The 21,163-nt window shown below is 53.8% G+C and overlaps 1 protein-coding gene across 1 annotated transcript in view; it reads left to right on the forward strand.

Moving 5' to 3' along the window:
- The first annotated feature begins 597 nt into the window (after window positions 1-597).
- Window positions 598-21,163, forward strand: part of BEST4 (bestrophin 4) — a 35,737-nt gene continuing 15,171 nt past the window's right edge. Inside the window, exons 1-4 of the mRNA XM_040334789.1 lie at window positions 598-764; window positions 8,477-8,805; window positions 15,885-16,039; window positions 19,568-19,645. Coding sequence (XP_040190723.1) covers window positions 613-764; window positions 8,477-8,805; window positions 15,885-16,039; window positions 19,568-19,645 — 714 coding nt within the window. The 5' untranslated portion in view covers window positions 598-612. The remainder of the gene's footprint in view (window positions 765-8,476; window positions 8,806-15,884; window positions 16,040-19,567; window positions 19,646-21,163) is intronic.

A 21,163-nucleotide genomic window follows, 5' to 3' on the forward strand; every position in this document is an offset into this window, starting at 1 on the left:
TGGAAGGGGGGACACTGGTGGGAGATATCTATGGAAGGGGGAGACACTGGTGGGAGATATCTATGGAAGGGGGGACACTGGTGGGAGATATCTATGGAAGGGGGAGACACTGGTGGGAGATATCTATGGAAGGGGGAGACACTGGTGGGAGATATCTATGGAAGGGGGAGACACTGGTGGGAGATATCTATGGAAGGGGGGGACACTGGTGGGAGATATCTATGGAAGGGGGAGACACTGGTGGGAGATATCTATGGAAGGGGGAGACACTGGTGGGAGATATCTATGGAAGGGGGAGACACTGGTGGGAGATATCTATGGAAGGGGGAGACACTGGTGGGAGATATCTATGGAAGGGGGAGACACTGGTGGGAGATATCTATGGAAGGGGGAGACACTGGTGGGAGATATCTATGGAAGGGGGAGACACTGGTGGGAGATATCTATGGAAGGGGGAGACACTGGTGGGAGATATCTATGGAAGGGGGAGACACTGGTGGGAGATATCTATGGAAGGGGGAGACACTCTCTCACCCATGGACAGATTGCGAGCTCAGCAGTCCAGACCTCACAGAACATTCAGGTCTCTCTCTTCTGGTCCCGGCAGGCAGGATGACCGTCTCCTACACCCTGAAGGTGGCCAACGCCCGATTCGGAGGATTCTCCAAACTTCTCTTCCGGTGGAAAGGAAGTATCTACAAACTTCTCTACAAGGAGTTCCTGGTCTTCATCTCCCTCTACAGCGTCTTCAGTGTCGTCTACAGGTGAGACCCTGACCTAAACCCCCCCCGAGGATTCCATCCGACCGAAAGGGGAGTGCTACTGTGCGGATCAATACACTGATAGATCAATACACTGACAGACACCGATAGACACTGATAGATTCCAGTATTGATCATGTGATCAGTGTGATCGGATTGGTATATCGGGATTCTCTCTCACCCTTAGCCCCTCCCCCGGTTTTTGGGGGCGGAGTTATTGATTTACAATGTTTGTAGATATCACAAGTGACGGATTTATTGATCACCATGAAATGTCGCTTTTCTCGCTTGCAGCCGATCATAAATAATAATGAAGGTCAGAGAGAGCGAAGGGAACGTCTATAGAGGACAACAGAAAGGGGGAGGGGCGGGGACTCGGCCAATGATCGACTGCCAGAACCTGGCGATCGGCTCCGATCTTCCCCAATCACATGGATCGGGTTCAGTGATCGGGGATCGGGTTCAGTGATCGGGGATCCGGGTTCAGTGATCGGGGTTCCGGGTTCAGTGATCGGGGATCGGGTTCAGTGATCGGGGATCCGGGTTCAGTGATCGGGGATCGGGTTCAGTGATCGGGGATCGGGGTTCAGTGATCGGGGATCCGGGTTCAGTGATCGGGGATCGGGTTCAGTGATCGGGGATCCGGGTTCAGTGATCGGGGATCCAGGTTCAGTGATCGGGGATCCGGGTTCAGTGATCGGGGACCGGGTTCAGTGATCGGGGATCCGGGTTCAGTGATCGGGGACCGGGTTCAGTGATCGGGGATCCGTGTTCAGTGATCGGGGATCCGTGTTCAGTGATCGGGGATCCGGGTTCAGTGATCGGGGATCGGGTTCAGTGATCGGGGATCCGGGTTCAGTGATCGGGTATCGGGTTCAGGGATCCGGGTTCAGTGATCGGGGATCCGGGTTCATTGATCGGGGATCGGGTTCAGTGATCGGGGATCCGGGTTCAGTGATCGGGGATCGGGTTCAGTGATCGGGGATCCGGGTTCAGTGATCGGGTATCGGGTTCAGTGATCGGGGATCGGGTTCAGTGATCGGGGATCCGGGTTCAGTGATCGGGGATCGGGTTCAGTGATCGGGGATCCGGGTTCAGTGATCGGGTATCGGGTTCAGTGATCGGGGATCCGGGTTCAGTGATCGGGGATCCGGGTTCATTGATCGGGGATCGGGTTCAGTGATCGGGGATCCGTGTTCAGTGATCGGGGATCCGGGTTCAGTGATCGGGGATCGGGTTCAGTGATCGGGGATCCGGGTTCAGTGATCGGGGATCCGGGTTCAGTGATCGGGGATCCGGGTTCAGTGATCGGGGACCGGGTTCAGTGATCGGGGATCCGGGTTCAGTGATCGGGGATCGGGTTCAGTGATCGGGGATCCGGGTTCAGTGATCGGGGATCCGGGTTCAGTGATCGGGGATCGGGTTCAGTGATCGGGGATCCGGGTTCAGGGATCGGGGATCCGGGTTCAGGGATCGGGGATCCGGGTTCAGTGATCGGGGGTCGGGTTCAGTGATCGGGGATCCGTGTTCGGTGATCGGGGATCCGGGTTCAGGGATCGGGGATCCGGGTTCAGTGATCGGGGATCGGGTTCAGTGATCGGGGATCCGGGTTCAGTGATCGGGGATCGGGTTCAGTGATCGGGGATCCGGGTTCAGTGATCGGGGATCGGGTTCAGTGATCGGGGATCCGGGTTCAGTGATCGGGGATCCGGGTTCAGTGATCGGGGATCCGGGTTCAGTGATCGGGGATCGGGTTCAGTGATCGGGGATCCGGGTTCAGTGATCGGGGATCGGGTTCAGTGATCGGGGATCCGGGTTCAGGGATCGGGGATCCGGGTTCAGTGATCGGGGATCCGGGTTCAGGGATCGGGGATCCGGGTTCAGTGATCGGGGATCGGGTTCAGTGATCGGGGATCCGGGTTCAGTGATCGGGGATCCAGGTTCAGTGATCGGGGATCGGGTTCAGTGATCGGGGATCCGGGTTCAGTGATCGGGGATCCAGGTTCAGTGATCGGGGATCGGGTTCAGTGATCGGGGATCCGGGTTCAGTGATCGGGGATCCAGGTTCAGTGATCGGGGATCGGGTTCAGTGATCGGGGATCGGGTTCAGTGATCGGGGATCCGGGTTCAGTGATCGGGGATCCGGGTTCAGTGATCGGGGATCGGGTTCAGTGATCGGGGATCGGGTTCAGTGATCGGGGATCCGGGTCCAGTGATCGGGGATCCAGGTTCAGTGATCGGGGATCGGGTTCAGTGATCGGGGATCGGGTTCAGTGATCGGGGATCCGGGTTCAGTGATCGGGGATCGGGTTCAGTGATCGGGGATCCGGGTCCAGTGATCGGGGATCGGGTCCAGTGATCGGGGATCCGGGTCCAGTGATCGGGGATCCGGGTTCAGTGATCGGGGATCGGGTTCAGTGATCGGGGATCGGGTTCAGTGATCGGGGATCGGGTTCAGTGATCGGGGATCCGGGTTCAGTGATCGGGGATCGGGTTCAGTGATCGGGGATCCGGGTCCAGTGATCGGGGATCGGGTTCAGTGATCGGGGATCCGGGTCCAGTGATCGGGGATCCGGGTCCAGTGATCGGGGATCCGGGTTCAGTGATCGGGGATGGGGTTCAGTGATCGGGGATCGGGTTCAGTGATCGGGGATCCGGGTTCAGTGATCGGGGATCCGGGTTCAGTGATCGGGGATCAGGTTCAGTGATCGGGGATCAGGTTCAGTGATCGGGGATCGGGTTCAGTGATCGGGGATCCAGGTTCAGTGATCGGGGATCGGGTTCAGTGATCGGGGATCCGGGTTCAGTGATCGAGGATCGGGTTCAGTGATCGGGGATCCGGGTTCAGTGATCGGGGATCGGGTTCAGTAATCGGGGATCCGGGTCCAGTGATCGGGGATCCGGGTTCTGTGATCGGGGATCGGGTTCAGTGATCGGGGATCGGGTTCAGTGATCGGGGATCCGGGTTCAGTGATCGGGGATCGGGTTCAGTGATCGGGGATCCGGGTCCAGTGATCGGGGATCGGGTTCAGTGATCGGGGATCAGTGATCGGGGATCCGGGTTCAGTGATCGGGGATCCGGGTTCAGTGATCGAGGATCGGGTTCAGTGATCGGGGATCCGGGTTCAGTGATCGGGGATCGGGTTCAGTGATCGGGGATCGGGTTCAGTGATCGGGGATCCGGGTTCAGTGATCGGGGATCGGGTTCAGTGATCGGGGATCCGGGTCCAGTGATCGGGGATCGGGTTCAGTGATCGGGGATCGGGTTCAGTGATCGGGGATCGGGTTCAGTGATCGGGGATCGGGTTCAGTGATCGGGGATCCGGGTTCAGTGATCGGGGATCCGGGTTCAGTGATCGGGGATCGGGTTCAGTGATCGGGGATCGGGTTCAGTGATCGGGGATCCAGGTTCAGTGATCGGGGATCGGGTTCAGTGATCGGGGATCCGGGTTCAGTGATCGAGGATCGGGTTCAGTGATCGGGGATCCGGGTTCAGTGATCGGGGATCGGGTTCAGTAATCGGGGATCCGGGTCCAGTGATCGGGGATCCGGGTTCAGTGATCGGGGATCGGGTTCAGTGATCGGGGATCGGGTTCAGTGATCGGGGATCCGGGTTCAGTGATCGGGGATCGGGTTCAGTGATCGGGGATCCGGGTTCAGTGATCGGGGATCGGGTTCAGTGATCGGGGATCCGGGTTCAGTGATCGGGGATCCGGGTTCAGTGATCGAGGATCGGGTTCAGTGATCGGGGATCCGGGTTCAGTGATCGGGGATCGGGTTCAGTGATCGGGGATCCGGGTTCAGTGATCGGGGATCCGGGTTCAGTGATCGGGGATCGGGTTCAGTGATCGGGGATCGGGTTCAGTGATCGGGGATCCGGGTTCAGTGATCGGGGATCGGGTTCAGTGATCGGGGATCCGGGTCCAGTGATCGGGGATCGGGTTCAGTGATCGGGGATCCGGGTTCAGTGATCGGGGATCCGGGTTCAGTGATCGGGGATCGGGTTCAGTGATCGGGGATCCGGGTTCAGTGATCGGGGATCCGGGTTCAGTGATCGGGGATCGGGTTCAGTGATCGGGGATCCGGGTTCAGTGATCGGGGATCCGGGTTCAGTGATCGGGGATCGGGTTCAGTGATCGGGGATCGGGTTCAGTGATCGGGGATCCGGGTTCAGTGATCGGGGATCGGGTTCAGTGATCGGGGATCCGGGTTCAGTGATCGGGGATCGGGTTCAGTGATCGGGGATCCGGGTTCAGTGATCGGGGATCGGGTCCAGTGATCGGGGATCGGGTTCAGTGATCGGGGATCGGGTTCAGTGATCGGGGATCCGGGTTCAGTGATCGGGGATCCGGGTTCAGTGATCGGGGATCCGGGTTCAGTGATCGGGATCGGGTTCAGTGATCGGGGATCCGGGTTCAGTGATCGGGGATCCGGGTTCAGTGATCGGGGATCCGGGTTCAGTGATCGGGGATCCGGGTTCAGTGATCGGGGATCGGGTTCAGTGATCGGGGATCCGGGTTCAGTGATCGGGGATCGGGTTCAGTGATCGGGGATCGGGTTCAGTGATCGGGGATCGGGTTCAGTGATCGGGGATCCGGGTTCAGTGATCGGGGATCGGGTTCAGTGATCGGGGATCGGGTTCAGTGATCGGGGATCGGGTTCAGTGATCGGGGATCGGGTTCAGTGATCGGGGATCCGGGGTTCAGTGATCGGGATCGGGTTCAGTGATCGGGGATCGGGTTCAGTGATCGGGGATCCGGGTTCAGTGATCGGGGATCCGGGTTCAGTGATCGGGGATCGGGTTCAGTGATCGGGGATCGGGTTCAGTGATCGGGGATCCGGGTTCAGTGATCGGGGATCCGGGTTCAGTGATCGGGGATCGGGTTCAGTGATCGGGGATCGGGTTCAGTGATCGGGGATCCGGGTTCAGTGATCGGGGATCCGGGTTCAGTGATCGGGGATCGGGTTCAGTGATCGGGGATCGGGTTCAGTGATCGGGGATCCGGGTTCAGTGATCGGGGATCGGGTTCAGTGATCGGGGATCCAGGTTCAGTGATCGGGGATCGGGTTCAGTGATCGGGGATCCGGGTTCAGTGATCGGGGATCCGGGTTCAGTGATCGGGGATCCGGGTTCAGTGATCGGGGATCCGGGTTCAGTGATCGGGGATCGGGTTCAGTGATCGGGGATCGGGTTCAGTGATCGGGGATCCGGGTTCAGTGATCGGGGATCCGGGTTCAGTGATCGGGGATCCGGGTCCAGTGATCGGGGATCGGGTTCAGTGATCGGGGATCGGGTTCAGTGATCGGGGATCCGGGTTCAGTGATCGGGGATCCGGGTTCAGTGATCGGGGATCCGGGTTCAGTGATCGGGGATCGGGTTCAGTGATCGGGGATCCGGGTTCAGTGATCGGGGATCCAGGTTCAGTGATCGGGGATCGGGTTCAGTGATCGGGGATCCGGGTTCAGTGATCGGGGATCGGGTTTAGTGATCGGGGATCGGGTTCAGTGATCGGGGATCCGGGTTCAGTGATCGGGGATCCGGGTTCAGTGATCGGGGATCCGGGTTCAGTGATCGGGGATCGGGTTCAGTGATCGGGGATCGGGTTCAGTGATCGGATCGCAGTCCTGCCGCCATGATTAGTATAAAATCCTGGAGATCAATAATCACTTATTGGGATTTTATGACACGGAAAACCGATCGGCCAAAATCTGTGAAGAAATTTGATTTTATGGGAAATAATTTATAAATATTTTACATTTTTTTGTTGATAGAAAATAAAAAGCGCAGAGGAGATAAAATGTCATCAGAGTCACAAAAAATGGCCTGGTCATGAAGGGGGGTAAAACCTCTGGGTTATTATAGAGGTCTATGGCTCTGACATATACTGCAGTCCCTTCTCCGCACCACTAGATGGCAGTATAGCACAGAAGATGGATGGAGTGTTTCTAATTAGAAAGGGGGGGTAATAAAGCCAGGGCCTCAGTCAGACGGAACTGACACCCCCCTTCACTCCAACCCGCACCCCCCTCCCCCCAGCTCCCCTCCCCCCAGTCTCTCCATGTCCCGGGATACGTCTCCTTCTCATGGGCCAATAGGGGTGCTTCTCCTTTCAGCCAATCGGGAAACAGGTCTCACGACCCTCTTCCTGATTGGCCGGGAGGAGAATCGGTGTGATAACAGTGAATATTGATTCGCTATTGTCACAGAACTGGGTGGGCTCGGGGCGGAGTTCTCTCGAGGGGCCCGCCCTTTTTTGAAGCCTATTAGAGCCTCTGGTTCTAATCATGTGCTTAAAAAATAAAAATCCCCCTCATTGTAACCCAATGTGTCCGGTGTCTTGTATGTAGATCAGGGGGCCGGATGCACAGATGGGGGGGGATCAGGAGGGCACAGTACAGGGGGGGATCAGGAGGGCACAGTACAGGGGGGGTCAGGAAGGCACAGTACAGGGGGGAATCAGGAGGGCTCAGTATAGGGGGGGAATCAGGAGGGCACAGTATAGGGGGGGAATCAGGAGGGCACAGTACAGGGGGGTCAGGAGGGCACAGTACAGGGGGGGATCAGGAGGGCACAGTACAGGGGGGTCAGGAGGGCACAGTACAGGGGGGGATCAGGAGGGCACAGTACAGGGGGGGATCAGGAGGGCACAGTACAGGGGGGTCAGGAGGGCACAGTACAGGGGGGTCAGAAGGGCACAGTACAGGGGGGGAATCAGGAGGGCACAGTACAGGGGGGGATCAGGAGGGCACAGTACAGGGGGGTCAGAAGGGCACAGTACAGGGGGGGGAATCAGGAGGGCTCAGTATAGGGGGGGAATCAGGAGGGCACAGTATAGGGGGGGAATCAGGAGGGCACAGTACAGGGGGGGAATCAGGAGGGCACAGTATAGGGGGGGAATCAGGAGGGCACAGTACAGGGGGGGTCAGGAGGGCACAGTACAGGGGGGTCAGGAGGGCACAGTACAGGGGGGGATCAGGAGGGCACAGTACAGGGGGGTCAGGAGGGCACAGTACAGGGGGGGATCAGGAGGGCACAGTACAGGGGGGTCAGGAGGGCACAGTACAGGTGGGGATCAGGAGGGCACAGTACAGGGGGGTCAGGAGGGCACAGTACAGGGGGGGATCAGGAGGGCACAGTACAGGGGGGTCAGGAGGGCACAGTACAGGTGGGGATCAGGAGGGCACAGTACAGGGGGGGGATAAGGAGGGCACAGTACAGGGGGGGGATCAGGAGGGCACAGTACAGGGGGGGGTGAGGAGGGCACAGTACAGGGGGGGTGAGGAGGGCACAGTACAGGGGGGGGTCAGGAGGGCACAGTACAGGGGGGGTCAGGAGGGCACAGTACAGGGGGGATCAGGAGGGCACAGTACAGGGGGGGTCAGAAGGGCACAGTACAGGGGGGGATCAGGAGGGCACAGTACAGGGGGGGGTGAGGAGGGCACAGTACAGGGGGGGTGAGGAGGGCACAGTACAGGGGGGGGTCAGGAGGGCACAGTACAGGGGGGGTCAGAGGGCACAGTACAGGGGGGGGACGCTTCCCGGGGCACGGCCATATTGGGACAGTTTAGTAAAAAGCGGGACTGTCCCGGCAAATCCGGGACAGTTGGCAAGTATGATGTAATGCATGATTATTGTGGGGGCCCCCCATGTACCTGGGGCCCCTGGGCAGTGCCCTTGATGTCATATGTGACCGTCTCTGTCCTCCGATTCCCAGACACGCCCTGAATGGAGACCAGAAGCGGATGTTTGAGAAAGTCGCCAAATACTGCAACCAATACATCAACCTGATCCCCATCGCCTTCGTCCTGGGATTCTACGTCAATCTGATCGTCAATCGATGGTGGGGGCAATACACCAACATCCCCCTCCCCGACCAGCTGATGTGTGTGGTCTCCAGCACCGTCCATGGAGCAGACGAGAGGGGCCGCCTCCTGCGACGCACCCTCATGCGTTACGCCAACCTCTCCTCCGTTCTCATCCTGAGGTCCGTCAGCACCCGCGTCCTCAAGAGGTTCCCCACCATGGATCACATCGTGGACGCCGGTACGTCAGAACGTTTCGTCCAATCATGTGATACACGCCATGTGACCAAAAGTATTGGGACGCGGGTACGTCAGAACGTTTCGTCCAATCATGTGATACACGCCATGTGACCACAAGTATTGGGACGCCGGCCTTTCTGTAATGACCCCCAGTCTTAGTCCGGAGGGTTCAATATGGAGTTGGCTCCGCCCTTTGCAGCTATAACACCTTCACCTCTTCTGGGAAGGCCGTCCACAAGGTTTAGGGGTGTGTCTATGGGAAGGCCGTCCACAAGGTTTAGGGGTGTGTCTATGGGAAGGCCATCCACAAGGTTTAGGGGTGTGTCTATGGGAAGGCCGTCCACAAGGTTTAGGGGTGTGTCTATGGGAAGGCCGTCCACAAGGTTTAGGGGTGTGTCTATGGGAAGGCCATCCACAAGGTTTAGGGGTGTGTCTATGGGAAGGCCGTCCACAAGGTTTAGGGGTGTGTCTATGGGAAGGCCGTCCACAAGGTTTAGGGGTGTGTCTATGGGAAGGCCGTCCACAAGGTTTAGGGGTGTGTCTATGGGAAGGCCGTCCACAAGGTTTAGGGGTGTGTCTATGGGAATGTTTGACACTAGTGATAGTTAGGCCAGTGTACTCCAGTCCTGAAAGACTCATCTGATCTCTGCTGTAAGAACAGCACCCCAAACAGCCCTTGTTAGGGCTAATCAATCAGTCTGCTTTTTTTTTTCTCTGTAATCTGTGCTGCGTGGTTTACAGAGAGAGACAGAGAGAGAGAGAGAGAGACAGAGAGAGACAGAGAGAGACAGAGAGAGAGACAGAGACAGAGAGAGAGAGACAGAGACAGAGAGAGACAGAGAGAGAGAGAGAGAAAGAGAGAGTATTTTTTTGGAGTTAGGCAGGCTAGTCAGTTAAAGTTACAGGGCCAGATTCAGATAGATTAGCGGATCTTTAGATGTGATTTACGATCCGCCGGTGCAATTTTGCGAGGCCAGTGCTGTATTCACAAAGCACTTACCTCGAAAATTGCAGCGTCGGATCGTAACTCTCCCGGCGGAATGCAAATTCCGCGGCTAGGGGGAGTGTACAATTTAAATCAGGCGCGTTCCCGCGCCGATTTAACTGCGCATGCGCCGCCGGCAAAATTTCCCAGTGCGCATGCTCCAAATGACGTCGCTAGGACGTCATTGTTTGCGGCGGCTACGTCAATTGCGGCCATCCGTATTCCCGATCGACTTACGCAAACAACGTAAAAATTTGAATCTCGGCGCGGGAACGACGGCCATACTTAACATTGGATACGCTGCATATAGCAGGGGTAGCTATCCGCCGGAAAAAGCCGAACGCAAACGACGTGGGCTGGCGTTCGGTCTTGAATCGGCAGTTCTCCTCATTTGCATATCCGACGCCTAAAAAACTGCGACAACACCTTGCGGCCGGCGGGAGATTGCAGCCTAAGATCCGACGGTGTAAGTCACTTACATCAGTCGGATCTAAGGGAGATCTATGCGGAACTGATTCTTATGAATCAGTCGCATAGATCCGACCGGCTGGACTCAGAGGTACGGCGGCGGATCTCTTTGATGAATCTGCCCCACAGTGTGCAGAGGATATATATACATCCCCGGAGTTGTACATATATTTATACACACTGGCCCAGATTCAGATACATTTTCGTATCTATCGGCGGGCGTAGCGTATCTCAGATACACTACGCCGCCGTAACTTAGGGCGCAAGTTCCGTATTCAGAAAGAACTTGCGCCCTAAGTTACGGCGGCGTAGTGTAAATGTGTTGGCGTAAGCCCGCCTAATTCAAATGAGGATGATGTGGGCGTGTTTTATTTAAAGTACTTGTGACCCCACGTAGTTGACGTTTCTTACGAACGGCGCATGCGCCGTCCGTGAACGTTTCCAAGTGCGCATGCTCCAAATTATGCCGCAAACTGTCAATGCTTTCGACGTGAGCGTAACTTACGTACAGCCCTATTCGCGAGCAAACGGCGTAAAATATGACGCTGTTCGTTTGTTTCCGACGTCCATACCTAACATGACTTACCCCTGCTTTATGAGGGGTAACTTTACCCCGGAAAAAGCCTTACGTAAACGACGTAAAAAATGCGCCGGGCGGACGTACGTTTCTGAATCGGCGTATCTACCTAATTTGCATATTCAACGCAGAAATATACGGAAGCGCCACCTAGCGGCCAGCGTAAATATGCAGCCTAAGATTCGACGGCGTAAGAGACTTACGCCGGCCGTATCTTAGTAAAATTCTGGCATATTTTCTTTCTGAATACAGAAAGAAGATACGCCGGCGCTTCGTAGAACTTACGCGGCGTATCAATAGAAACGCCAACGTAAAGGCTATCTGAATCCGGGCCCAGGTTTTGAGGCCTGATTGAACTCAGTCTATTTGAATGAGACCTCCCTGTAGGACTACAAGTCCCAGTAACTCTGTGAAATGAGTCTAAGGGTGTTCAATAACTTCTGGGCGCATACTGGAGATTTCTTGCACATGTTCTGGAAATGCCCGAAACTCTTTAGGTACTGGAAATATGTCCTTGATACCATAGCCCAGGTATTTCAGATACCAGTAATTACTGACCCAGTGGTCTGCCTCCTTGGCGCGTTGGAGTTACCTGATCTGTCACCAAACGGTCACACGGCGGTGCTACGGTTGCTCTACCTAGCTCGCAAGGAGATTGCGAAGATGTGGATTACGCCTAGGGTACCAACGGGCACATTATGGGTGAAACAGGCCAATAACTTACTGATTCGTGAAAAACTAACATACCAACACAGGGGTGCTTCGAAAAAGTTTTATTCATTATGGCAGCCCTGGTTAGATGTTCCAGGATTGGGACCTCTTCAGCTAGTGAGGGACAGATTACTACAGGGATGATCACTCAAAACAAACGACGATAAATCAATATTGAATAGTGTAATTGTATTAACAGTGGGGTATGAGGAGTGAGAATACCACACTACCCTTTGCTACACTAGGTGGAGGATGGAAACATGTTGAGGACCACAGTCCTAGAGATAAAGATCCTTTCCTTCTTTTTTCTCTTTTCTCTTTCTTTCTTTCTTTCCCCCCCCTTTTTTCTTTTTTCTTCTCTTTCTTTCCCTATTTGGTTTTATCTTTCTACATCCGGAGTTAAAGAGTTACTATTGAAATACACAGTCAGACTGAACTAAAGTGGCAATGCCTTGTGTGATGAAGTAAGTTATACTATCATACCCATCCTTCTATAGGTCTGGAGTGTAGATATTGATTCGTTCATTTAATATTTGTCTTGGCATTACTTAAAGATTTGGATGTTTGCCACTGTGGGAGTACATTTATATACTCCCTTTACCATTCTGATGCACTTTCTATTGATCTGCCTGTGTATATATATATGTTTGTATTGATACAATAAACTTATTTTTGATTTAAAAAAAAAAATAACTTCTGGGCGACAGCCCCCTCACCACACCCGGCCTGGAAAGTTGTGAACCTCCGCTCCGGTCGTCTCCGTCCTGCTGCCAGTCAGCATTGTCACACTGCTCCGCTCCGCAAGTAATCCGGACCTGTGTTTGGCTCTGTCAGGGGTTCTGGATCCTCAGACCCGATCACACCGCTTCTCCAGCACACTGTGGTAAGGCAGAGTCAGTGGTGGCCGTTCCGCTCTACGCGATATAGACCCTCTTCTGAACACTCCTTCACAGATCCCTGCAGGCAGGCCATGCGTCCAGAAGACCCAAAAATGGCTGCCCCCCGCCTTTTATTACCCACCCAGCATGCAGTTCAGCCACATAGTGTTCATGGGTAGGTGAGTGGGCATTATGGGTAGGTGAGTGGGCATTATGGGTAGGTGAGTGGGCATTATGGGTAGGTGAGTGGGCATTATGGGTAGGTGAGTGGGCATTATGGGTAGGTGAGTGGGCATTATGGGTAGGTGAGTGGGCATTATGGGTAGGTGAGTGGGCATTATGGGTAGGTGAGTGGGCATTATGGGTAGGTGAGTGGGCATTATGGGTAGGTGAGTGGGCATTATGGGTAGGTGAGTGGGCATTATGGGTAGGTGAGTGGGCATTATGGGTAGGTGAGTCCTTTCACAAAACACCTGCTCTGCATGTGAAAGGTAAAACAAATCTCATACATACTGCACACCACCAGAGGGAGCCAAATACCAATCTTTAGCACTACATGGCAGAAATATCAGTGCCACACAGTGAAAGGGTTAATGCCGCAGATCAGTGGATCGGATTCTTTCCTGAATATGACTGGGTGACATTTATAGGTAAAGTTGATCCGGGGAATATCTGATTGCCTCTCGGGGGATCAGGAAGGAATTTTTTCCCCAGCTGTAGCACATTGTATCAGGCTATGCTGGGGTTTTTCACCTTCCTCTGGATCTGTGTGAAGGATCATGTATAGGGGATCGTATATAGGGGATCATGTATAGGGGATCGTGTATTGGGGATCGTGTATGAGGATCGTGTATAGGGAATCGTGTATAGGGGATCGTGTATAGGGGATCATGTATAGGGGATCGTGTATGAGGATCGTGTATAGGGGATCGTGTATAGGGGATCGTGTATAAGGGATTGTGTATAGGGGATCGTGTATAGGGGATCGTGTATAGGGGATCGTGTATAGGGGATCGTGTATAGGGGATCGTGTATTGGGGATCGTGTATAGGGAATCCTGTATAGGGGATCGTGTATAGGGGATGGTGTATAGGGGATCGTGTATAGGGGATCGTGTATAGGGGATCGTGTATAGGGGATCCTGTATAGGGGATCGTGTATTGGGGATTGTGTATAGGGGATCGTGTATAGGGGATCGTGTATTAGGGATCGTGTATGAGGATCGTGTATAGGGGATCGTGTATAGGGGATCGTGTATAGGGGATCGTGTATAGGGGATCGTGTATTGGGGATCGTGTATAGGGGATCGTGGATAGGGGATCGTGTATAGGGGATCGTGTATAAGGGATCGTGTATAGGGGATCGTGTATAGGGGATCGTGTATTGGGGATCGTGTATAGGGGATCGTGGATAGGGGATCGTGTATAGGGGATCGTGTATAAGGGATCGTGTATAGGGGATCGTGTATAGGGGATCGTGTATTGGGGATCGTGTATAGGGGATCGTGGATAGGGGATCGTGTATAGGGGATCGTGTATAAGGGATCGTGTATAGGGGATCGTGTATAGGGGATCGTGTATAAGGGATCGTATATTGGGGATCATGTATAAGGGATCGTGTATAGGGGATCATATATAGGGGATCATGTATTGGGATCGTATATAAGGGATCATGTATAGAGGATCGTGTAAAGGGGATCGTGTATAGGGGATCGTGTATTGGGGATCGTGTATAAGGGATCGTGTATAACGGATTGTGTATAAGGGATCATGTATAGGGGATCGTGTATAAGGGATCATGTATAAGGGATCGCATGTTGGGGATCGTGTATAGGGGATCGTGTATAGGGGATCATGTATAAGGGATCGTGTATAGGGGATCGTGTATAGGGGATCATGTATAAGGGATCATGTATAAGGGATCGTGTATAGGGGATTGTATAAGGGATCATGTATAAGGGATCGTGTATAGGGGATCGTGTATAGGGGATCGTGTATAATGGTTCGTATATATGGGATCGTGTATAAGGGATCGTGTATAGGGGATCGTGTATAAGGGATCGTATATATGGGATCGTGTATAAGGGATCGTGTATAGGGGATCGTGTATAGGGGATCATGTATAAGGGATCGTGTATAGGGGATCGTGTATAGGGGATCGTGTATAAGGGATCGTGTATAAGGGATCATGTATAGGGGATCGTGTATAGGGGATCGTGTATAGGGGATCGTGTATTGGGGATCGTGTATAAGGGATCGTGTATAGAGGATCGTGTATAAGGGATCGTGTATAGGGGATTGTATATAAGGGATCGTGTATAAGGGATCGTGTATAGGGGATCGTGTATTGGGGATCGTGTATAGAGGATCGTGTATAGAGGATCGTGTATAAGGGATCGTGTATAGGGGATCGTGTATAGGGGATCGTGTATAAGGGATCGTATATATGGGATTGTGTATAGGGGATTGTGTATAGGGGATCGTGTATAAGGGATCATGTATAGGGGATCGTGTATAAGGGATCGTGTATTGGGATCGTGTATGGGGGATCGTGTATAGGGGATCGTATATAAGGGATCGTGTATTGGGGATCGTGTATTGGGATCGTATATAAGGGATTGTGTATAGGGCATTGTGTATAGGGGATCGTGTATAAGGGATCGTGTACAGGGGATCGTGTATTGGGGATCCTGTATTGGGGATCCTGTATAGGGGATCATGTATAGGGGACCGTGTATTAGGGATCGTGTATTAGGGGATCGTGTATTAGGGGATCGTGTATTGGGATCGTGTATTGGGGATCGTGTATAGGGGATTGTGTATAGGGGATCGTGTATTGGGGATCGTGTATAGGGGATCGTGTATAAGGGATCGTGTATAGGGGATCGTGTATTGGGGATCGTGTATAGGGGATCGTGTATAAGGGATCGTGTATAGGGGATCGTGTATTGGGGATCGTGTATAGGGGATCGTGTATAAGGGATCGTGTATAGGGGATCGTGTATAAGGGATCGTGTATAGGGGATCGTGTATAAGGGATCGTGTATAGGGGATCGTGTATTGGGGATCGTGTATAGGGGATCGTGTATTGGGATCGTGTATAAGGGATCATGTATAAGGGATCGTGTATTGGGGATCCTGTATAAGGGATCGTGTATAGGGGATCATGTATAAGGGATCGTGTATAGGGGATCGTGTATAAGGGATCGTGTATTGGGGATCCTGTATAGGGGATCGTGTATAAGGGATCATGTATAGGGGATCGTGTATAAGGGATCGTGTATAAGGGATCATGTATAGGGGATCGTGTATTGGGGATCGTGTATAAGGGATCGTGTATAGGGGATCGTGTATAGAGGATCATGTATTGGGGATCGTGTATAGGGGATCGTGTATAGGGGATTTATTTTTAGTGTTGAACTCGATGGACTTTTTTCGCCTGACAAGTAACTTTGTTTTCAGGTTTTATGACCCGCGAGGAGCTAAAGAAATACGAAAGTTTAGCCTCCGACTTCAACAAGTACTGGATCCCCTGTGTGTGGTTCACCAACCAGGCCGCCCAGGCCCGGCGAGACGGGAGAGTCCGAGACGACATCGCGCTAAAACTTCTCATAGAGGTGAGTTGTGTGCCGCCATCCTACCACTGTGCCACCATCCTACCGCTGTGCCCCCATTCTACCGATGTGCCGCCACCCTACCGCTGTGCCGCCATTCTACCGCTGTGCCGCCATCCTACCGATGTGCCGCCACCCTACCGCTGTGCCCCCATTCTACCGCTGTGCCGCCATCCTACCGCTGTGCCGCCATTCTACCGCTGTGCCCCCATTCTACCACCGTGCCACCATCCTACCGCTGTGCCCCCATTCTACCACTGTGCCACCATCCTACCGCTGTGCCCCATCCTACCGCTGTGCCGCCATTCTACCGTTGTGCCGCCATCCTACCGCTGTGCCGCCATCCTACCACCGTGCCGCCATCCTACCGCTGTGCCGCCATCCTACCGCTGTGCCTCCATCCTACCGCTGTGCCTCCATCCTACCGATGTGCCGCCATTCTACCGCTGTGCCGCCATTCTACCGCTGTGCCGCCATTCTACCGCTGTGCCACCATCCTACCAATGTGCCGCCATCCTACCGATGTGCCGCCATTCTATCGCTGTGCCGCCATTCTACCGCTGTGCCGCCATTCTACCACTGTGCCGCCATTCTACCGCTGTGCCGCCATTCTACCGCTGTGCCACCATCCTACCGATGTGCCGCCATCCTACCGATGTGCCGCCATTCTATCGCTGTGCCGCCATTCTACCACTGTGCCGCCATTCTACCACTGTGCCGCCATTCTACCGCTGTGCCGCCATCCTACCGCTGTGCCGCCATCCTACCGTTGTGCCACCATTCTACCGATGTGCCGCCATTCTACTGCTGTGCCGCCACCCTACCACTGTGCCGCCATTCTACCACTGTGCCCCCACCCTACCACGGTGCCACCATCCTACCGCTGTGTCGCCATTCTACCGCCGTGCCGCCATCCTACCGATGTGGCCCCATCCTATTCTATATTTGAATAGAAAATCAATGGGAGCGCCACTTATGTCCAGCGTAAATATGCGCCCACGATACGCCGGCGTAGGAAAGTTACATCGGTCGGATGAAGTATATTTTTAGGCGTATTTCAGTTTGTGAGTCTGGCGCACAGATATGACGGTGCACAGATACGATGGCGCACAGATACAACGGCGCATATTTGCACTTACGCGGCGAATCTCGAGTGCTTTGTGAGTTCGGCGCACAGATACGACGGCGCACAGATACGACGGCGCACAGATACGATGGCGCATATTTGCACTTACGCGGCGAATCTCGAGTGCTTTGTGAGTTCGGCGCACAGATATGACGGCGCACAGATACGATGGCGCACAGATACGATGGCGCATATTTGCACTTACGCGGCGAATCTCGAGTGCTTTGTGAATCCGGCGCACAGATACGACGGCGCATATTTGCACTTACGCGGCGAATCTCGAGTGCTTTGTGAGTCTGGCGCACAGATACGACGGCGCATATTTGCACTTACGCGGCGAATCTCGAGTGCTTTGTGAATCCGGGGCCAATGTTTCTATAGATGAGATTCTCACGGGAAAGTTACAAACATGAAAGTTTTATTAACGGACGGAATCTGAACTTTGGAAATGAAGATTTATTGATTGTTATAAATCTCTTTTGGGCGGATAAATTTCCTTCCTCTTCACATTCCTGGGAGCCGCCCCTTATCTTATCCGTCTCTGCTGATTGGCTGATAACAGGAATCCACATGGTGATAAAACGTATTTTCCCAGCGCTTCTGCTAATGTTGGAGATATCCGATCGTCACGCGTTTGGCACCGCTGAGAAGGGGTAACATTGCGACTTCACAGGCCGCCATTTTGTTGGGGGAGGGGTTGGGTTTCCAGCTTCTGATTTCCATGACATCCTGCGTCAGAATCTCACTTCAACGCGTGGGAAACTTTCCAGCCTGGAACCTTCCCCACCTGCTGGTCATTACTCAGTACTGCAGCTCAGTGATGCGCACACCTGCCCTAATTAGTGGACTTTAATCGCTTGCCGATCACCTCATTCAGAAGAAGATCGGCGGCAAAGCGATCTCCCTGCACTGGATCACATGTCTGAGCACTTCCAGCAGAAAGTACGTGCGCATGCTCGCCGCCCCGGCTGAGCTGTGATTAGTTGCAGACTTAGCAAAACAGAGAGGGGCGCTCTAAAGCTGGCTCCCCATTGGTCGAACAAAACAGAATGATCTGGTTCCTCCATCCACACATTGGAGGGGGATGGGGAATCACGCCTGTCGCGTTCTGACACCGGGAAGCCATTAGAACTCACTGATCAGCGGCACCGATAATTCAGGAAAACCTAACAGGCTGGTTGTACACAAGTCAATGGATAGAAGTGAACACCTAGCCTGCCCATAGATGGACCGATCCCCAAATATCACTCCATGCATTTCAGGAACATTCCCGATATGCAGAGAAACGCGTTGCCATTCATTGTCAATGGAACACTTCACATCTCCGCAGACACACACAAAAGAGGAAAAACTTCTCTCTGCCGTTATTGCTTGTAGGGCAGAAATGTGGGCATGCGCAGTCACATCTGAAGTGCTCCGGTATTGGGGGAGCAAGAAGGGGGGGTGCCCTGGTATTAGGGGGGAGAAAGGGGGGAATGTGCCTGGTATTGGGGGAGGCAGGAAGGGGCGAGTGCACCGTTATGGGGGAGGGGGAAAGTGCCCCGGTATTGGGGGGGAGGAAGGGGGGAACGTGCCCAGTATTGGGGGAGGGAGGGGGGAACGTGCCCAGTATTGGGGGAGGAAGGGGGGAACGTGCCCGGTATTGGGGAGGGAGGGGGGAACATGCCCGGTATTGGGGGAGGGAGGGGGAAAGTGCCCCAGGATTGGGGGGAGGAAGGGGGGAACGTGCCCCAGTATTGGGGGAGGTGGGGAAGGCAGGAAGGGGGAGGGGAGTGCCCAGTATTGTGGGGGGTGAGGGGGGGAATTGCCCCAGTATTGGGGGGGAGGAAGGGGAGAGTGCCCCGGTATTGAGGGGAGGTGGGGAAGGCAGGAAGGGGGAGGGGAGTGCCCAGTATTGGGGGAGGAAGGGGGGAACATGCCCAGTATTGGGGGAGGGAGGGGGGAACATGCCCGGTATTGGGGGGGGAGGAAGGGGAGAGTGCCCCGGTATTGAGGGGAGGAAGGGGGGGAAGGTGCCCGGTATTGGGGGAGGTGGGGAAGGCAGGAAGGGGGAGGGGAGTGCCCAGTATTGGGGGAGGAAGGGGGAACATGCCCGGTATTGGGGGAGGGAGGGGGAAAGTGCCCCGGTATTTGGGGAGGTGGGGAAGGCAGGAAGGGGGAGGGGAGTGCCCAGTATTGTGGGGGGTGAGGGAGGGGAGTGCCCAGTATTGGGGGGGGGTGAGGGAGGGGAGTGCCCAGTATTGGGGGGGGGTGAGGGAGGGGAGTGCCCAGTATTGGGGGAGGGGGCAGGCAAAGTGTCATTTCTTCAGTGTTGTCACATGAAAAATAGAAGAAAAGATTTACACAAATGTGACTGAGGGGTGTACTTACTTTTGTCTGTATCTTCTTATTGTATTGCTGGGCAGGAGCTGAACAAATATCGAGCCAAGTGCAGCATGCTCTTCCACTACGATTGGATCAGCGTTCCTCTGGTCTACACTCAGGTCAGTACCGGCGATCTGGACCCTGAGATCGTCTCTGATTGGCCCCGGCAGGGGGCCGTCCTTCACTTTTCTGTGTTTGCACCTCCCCCAATGTATCTCACATAATAGATTTTATCTTTCTAGTGTTTTGTGCGACTTCTCATTTCTTTTATCAGTTCTGCTTCTTATTTGGCTGTTTTTTCTCTGATGCCGCGTTTCCAACTTCATCATGAAAACGGCGTTGCCCACACACCATCGTTTTTAAAAAACACTCTAGCAAAGCGCGGTGACGTACAACGCGTACGACGGCACTATAAAGGGTAGGTTCCATGCGGATGGCGCCGCCCTTGGGGCTGCTTTAGCTGATTCCGTGTTAGTAAAAGACGATTTGCGCTTTTCTGTCTGTTACAGCGTGATGAATGTGCGATCTCCATTATGAACGCTAGTTTTACCAGAACGAGCGCTCCCGTCTCATAACTCGCTTCTGAGCATGCGCGTGTTATTTTCACGTCGTTTTAGCGCACACACCATCATTTTTTACAACCCCGAAAAACAACATCGTTTAAAAAGTCGTTAAAAAACGCAGCATGCTCGAATGTTTTTTTTTTGTCGTTTTTCAGAACCTGAAGAATGATGTGAAGCCCACACACGACATTATGCCGCGCACACACCAGATTATGCCGCGCACACACCACATTATGCCGCGCACACACCACATTATGCCGCGCACACACCACATTCTGCCGCGCACACACCACATTATGCCGCGCACACACCACATTATGCCGCGCACACACCACATTATGCCGCGCACACACCACATTATGGCGCGCACACACCACATTCTGCCGCGCACACACCACATTATGCCGCGCACACACCACATTATGCCGCACACACACCACATTACGCTGCGCACACACCACATTATGCCGCGCACACACCACATTATGCCGCGTACACACGATGATTTTAAATGACGTTTTTGAAAACTGTATCAAAGGCAGCACTCAGGTCCAGCAGTATCAGAAGATTCTCATTCGTCTGCGGCTTCGAGAGCGTCATCCCATATTTTGAGAATTGCCGTTTCCGTCCCGTGACCGGGAGGAAACCCGATTGTAGCGGGTCCAGTAGTTTTTGTGGGTCTAGATGGTGTTGCAGTTGTTGTACAACTTCTTTCTCCATGACCTTGGAGAAGACGTTTAGACCGGTTATGGGGCGACGGTGGTTTAGACCGGTTATGGGGCGATGATGGTTTAGGTCTGTGGGGTCGAGGTTGTTTTTTTTTTAGAATGGGTTTGATTACGCCTTGTTTTAGGGAGGTCGGTACCGTAACTTCCTTAAACGATTGGTTTATAAGGTGCGAGATCGCCGGTGCCAAAATATCGGCACATTCTCTCAGCAGTTTTGTGGGGATGATGTCATTAGGTGATGTTCTGTCTCGCAGGGTTCTAATAATATTTTTTGTGTGGTGTCCATTGAAATTGGCTTTAGTGTGAAATTTGTTGATTGGGGCGTATTGTGATTGTGATTAGTTTG

This window comes from Rana temporaria, unplaced genomic scaffold (assembly GCF_905171775.1).
Source record: "Rana temporaria unplaced genomic scaffold, aRanTem1.1, whole genome shotgun sequence".
Lineage (NCBI taxonomy): Eukaryota > Metazoa > Chordata > Amphibia > Anura > Ranidae > Rana > Rana temporaria.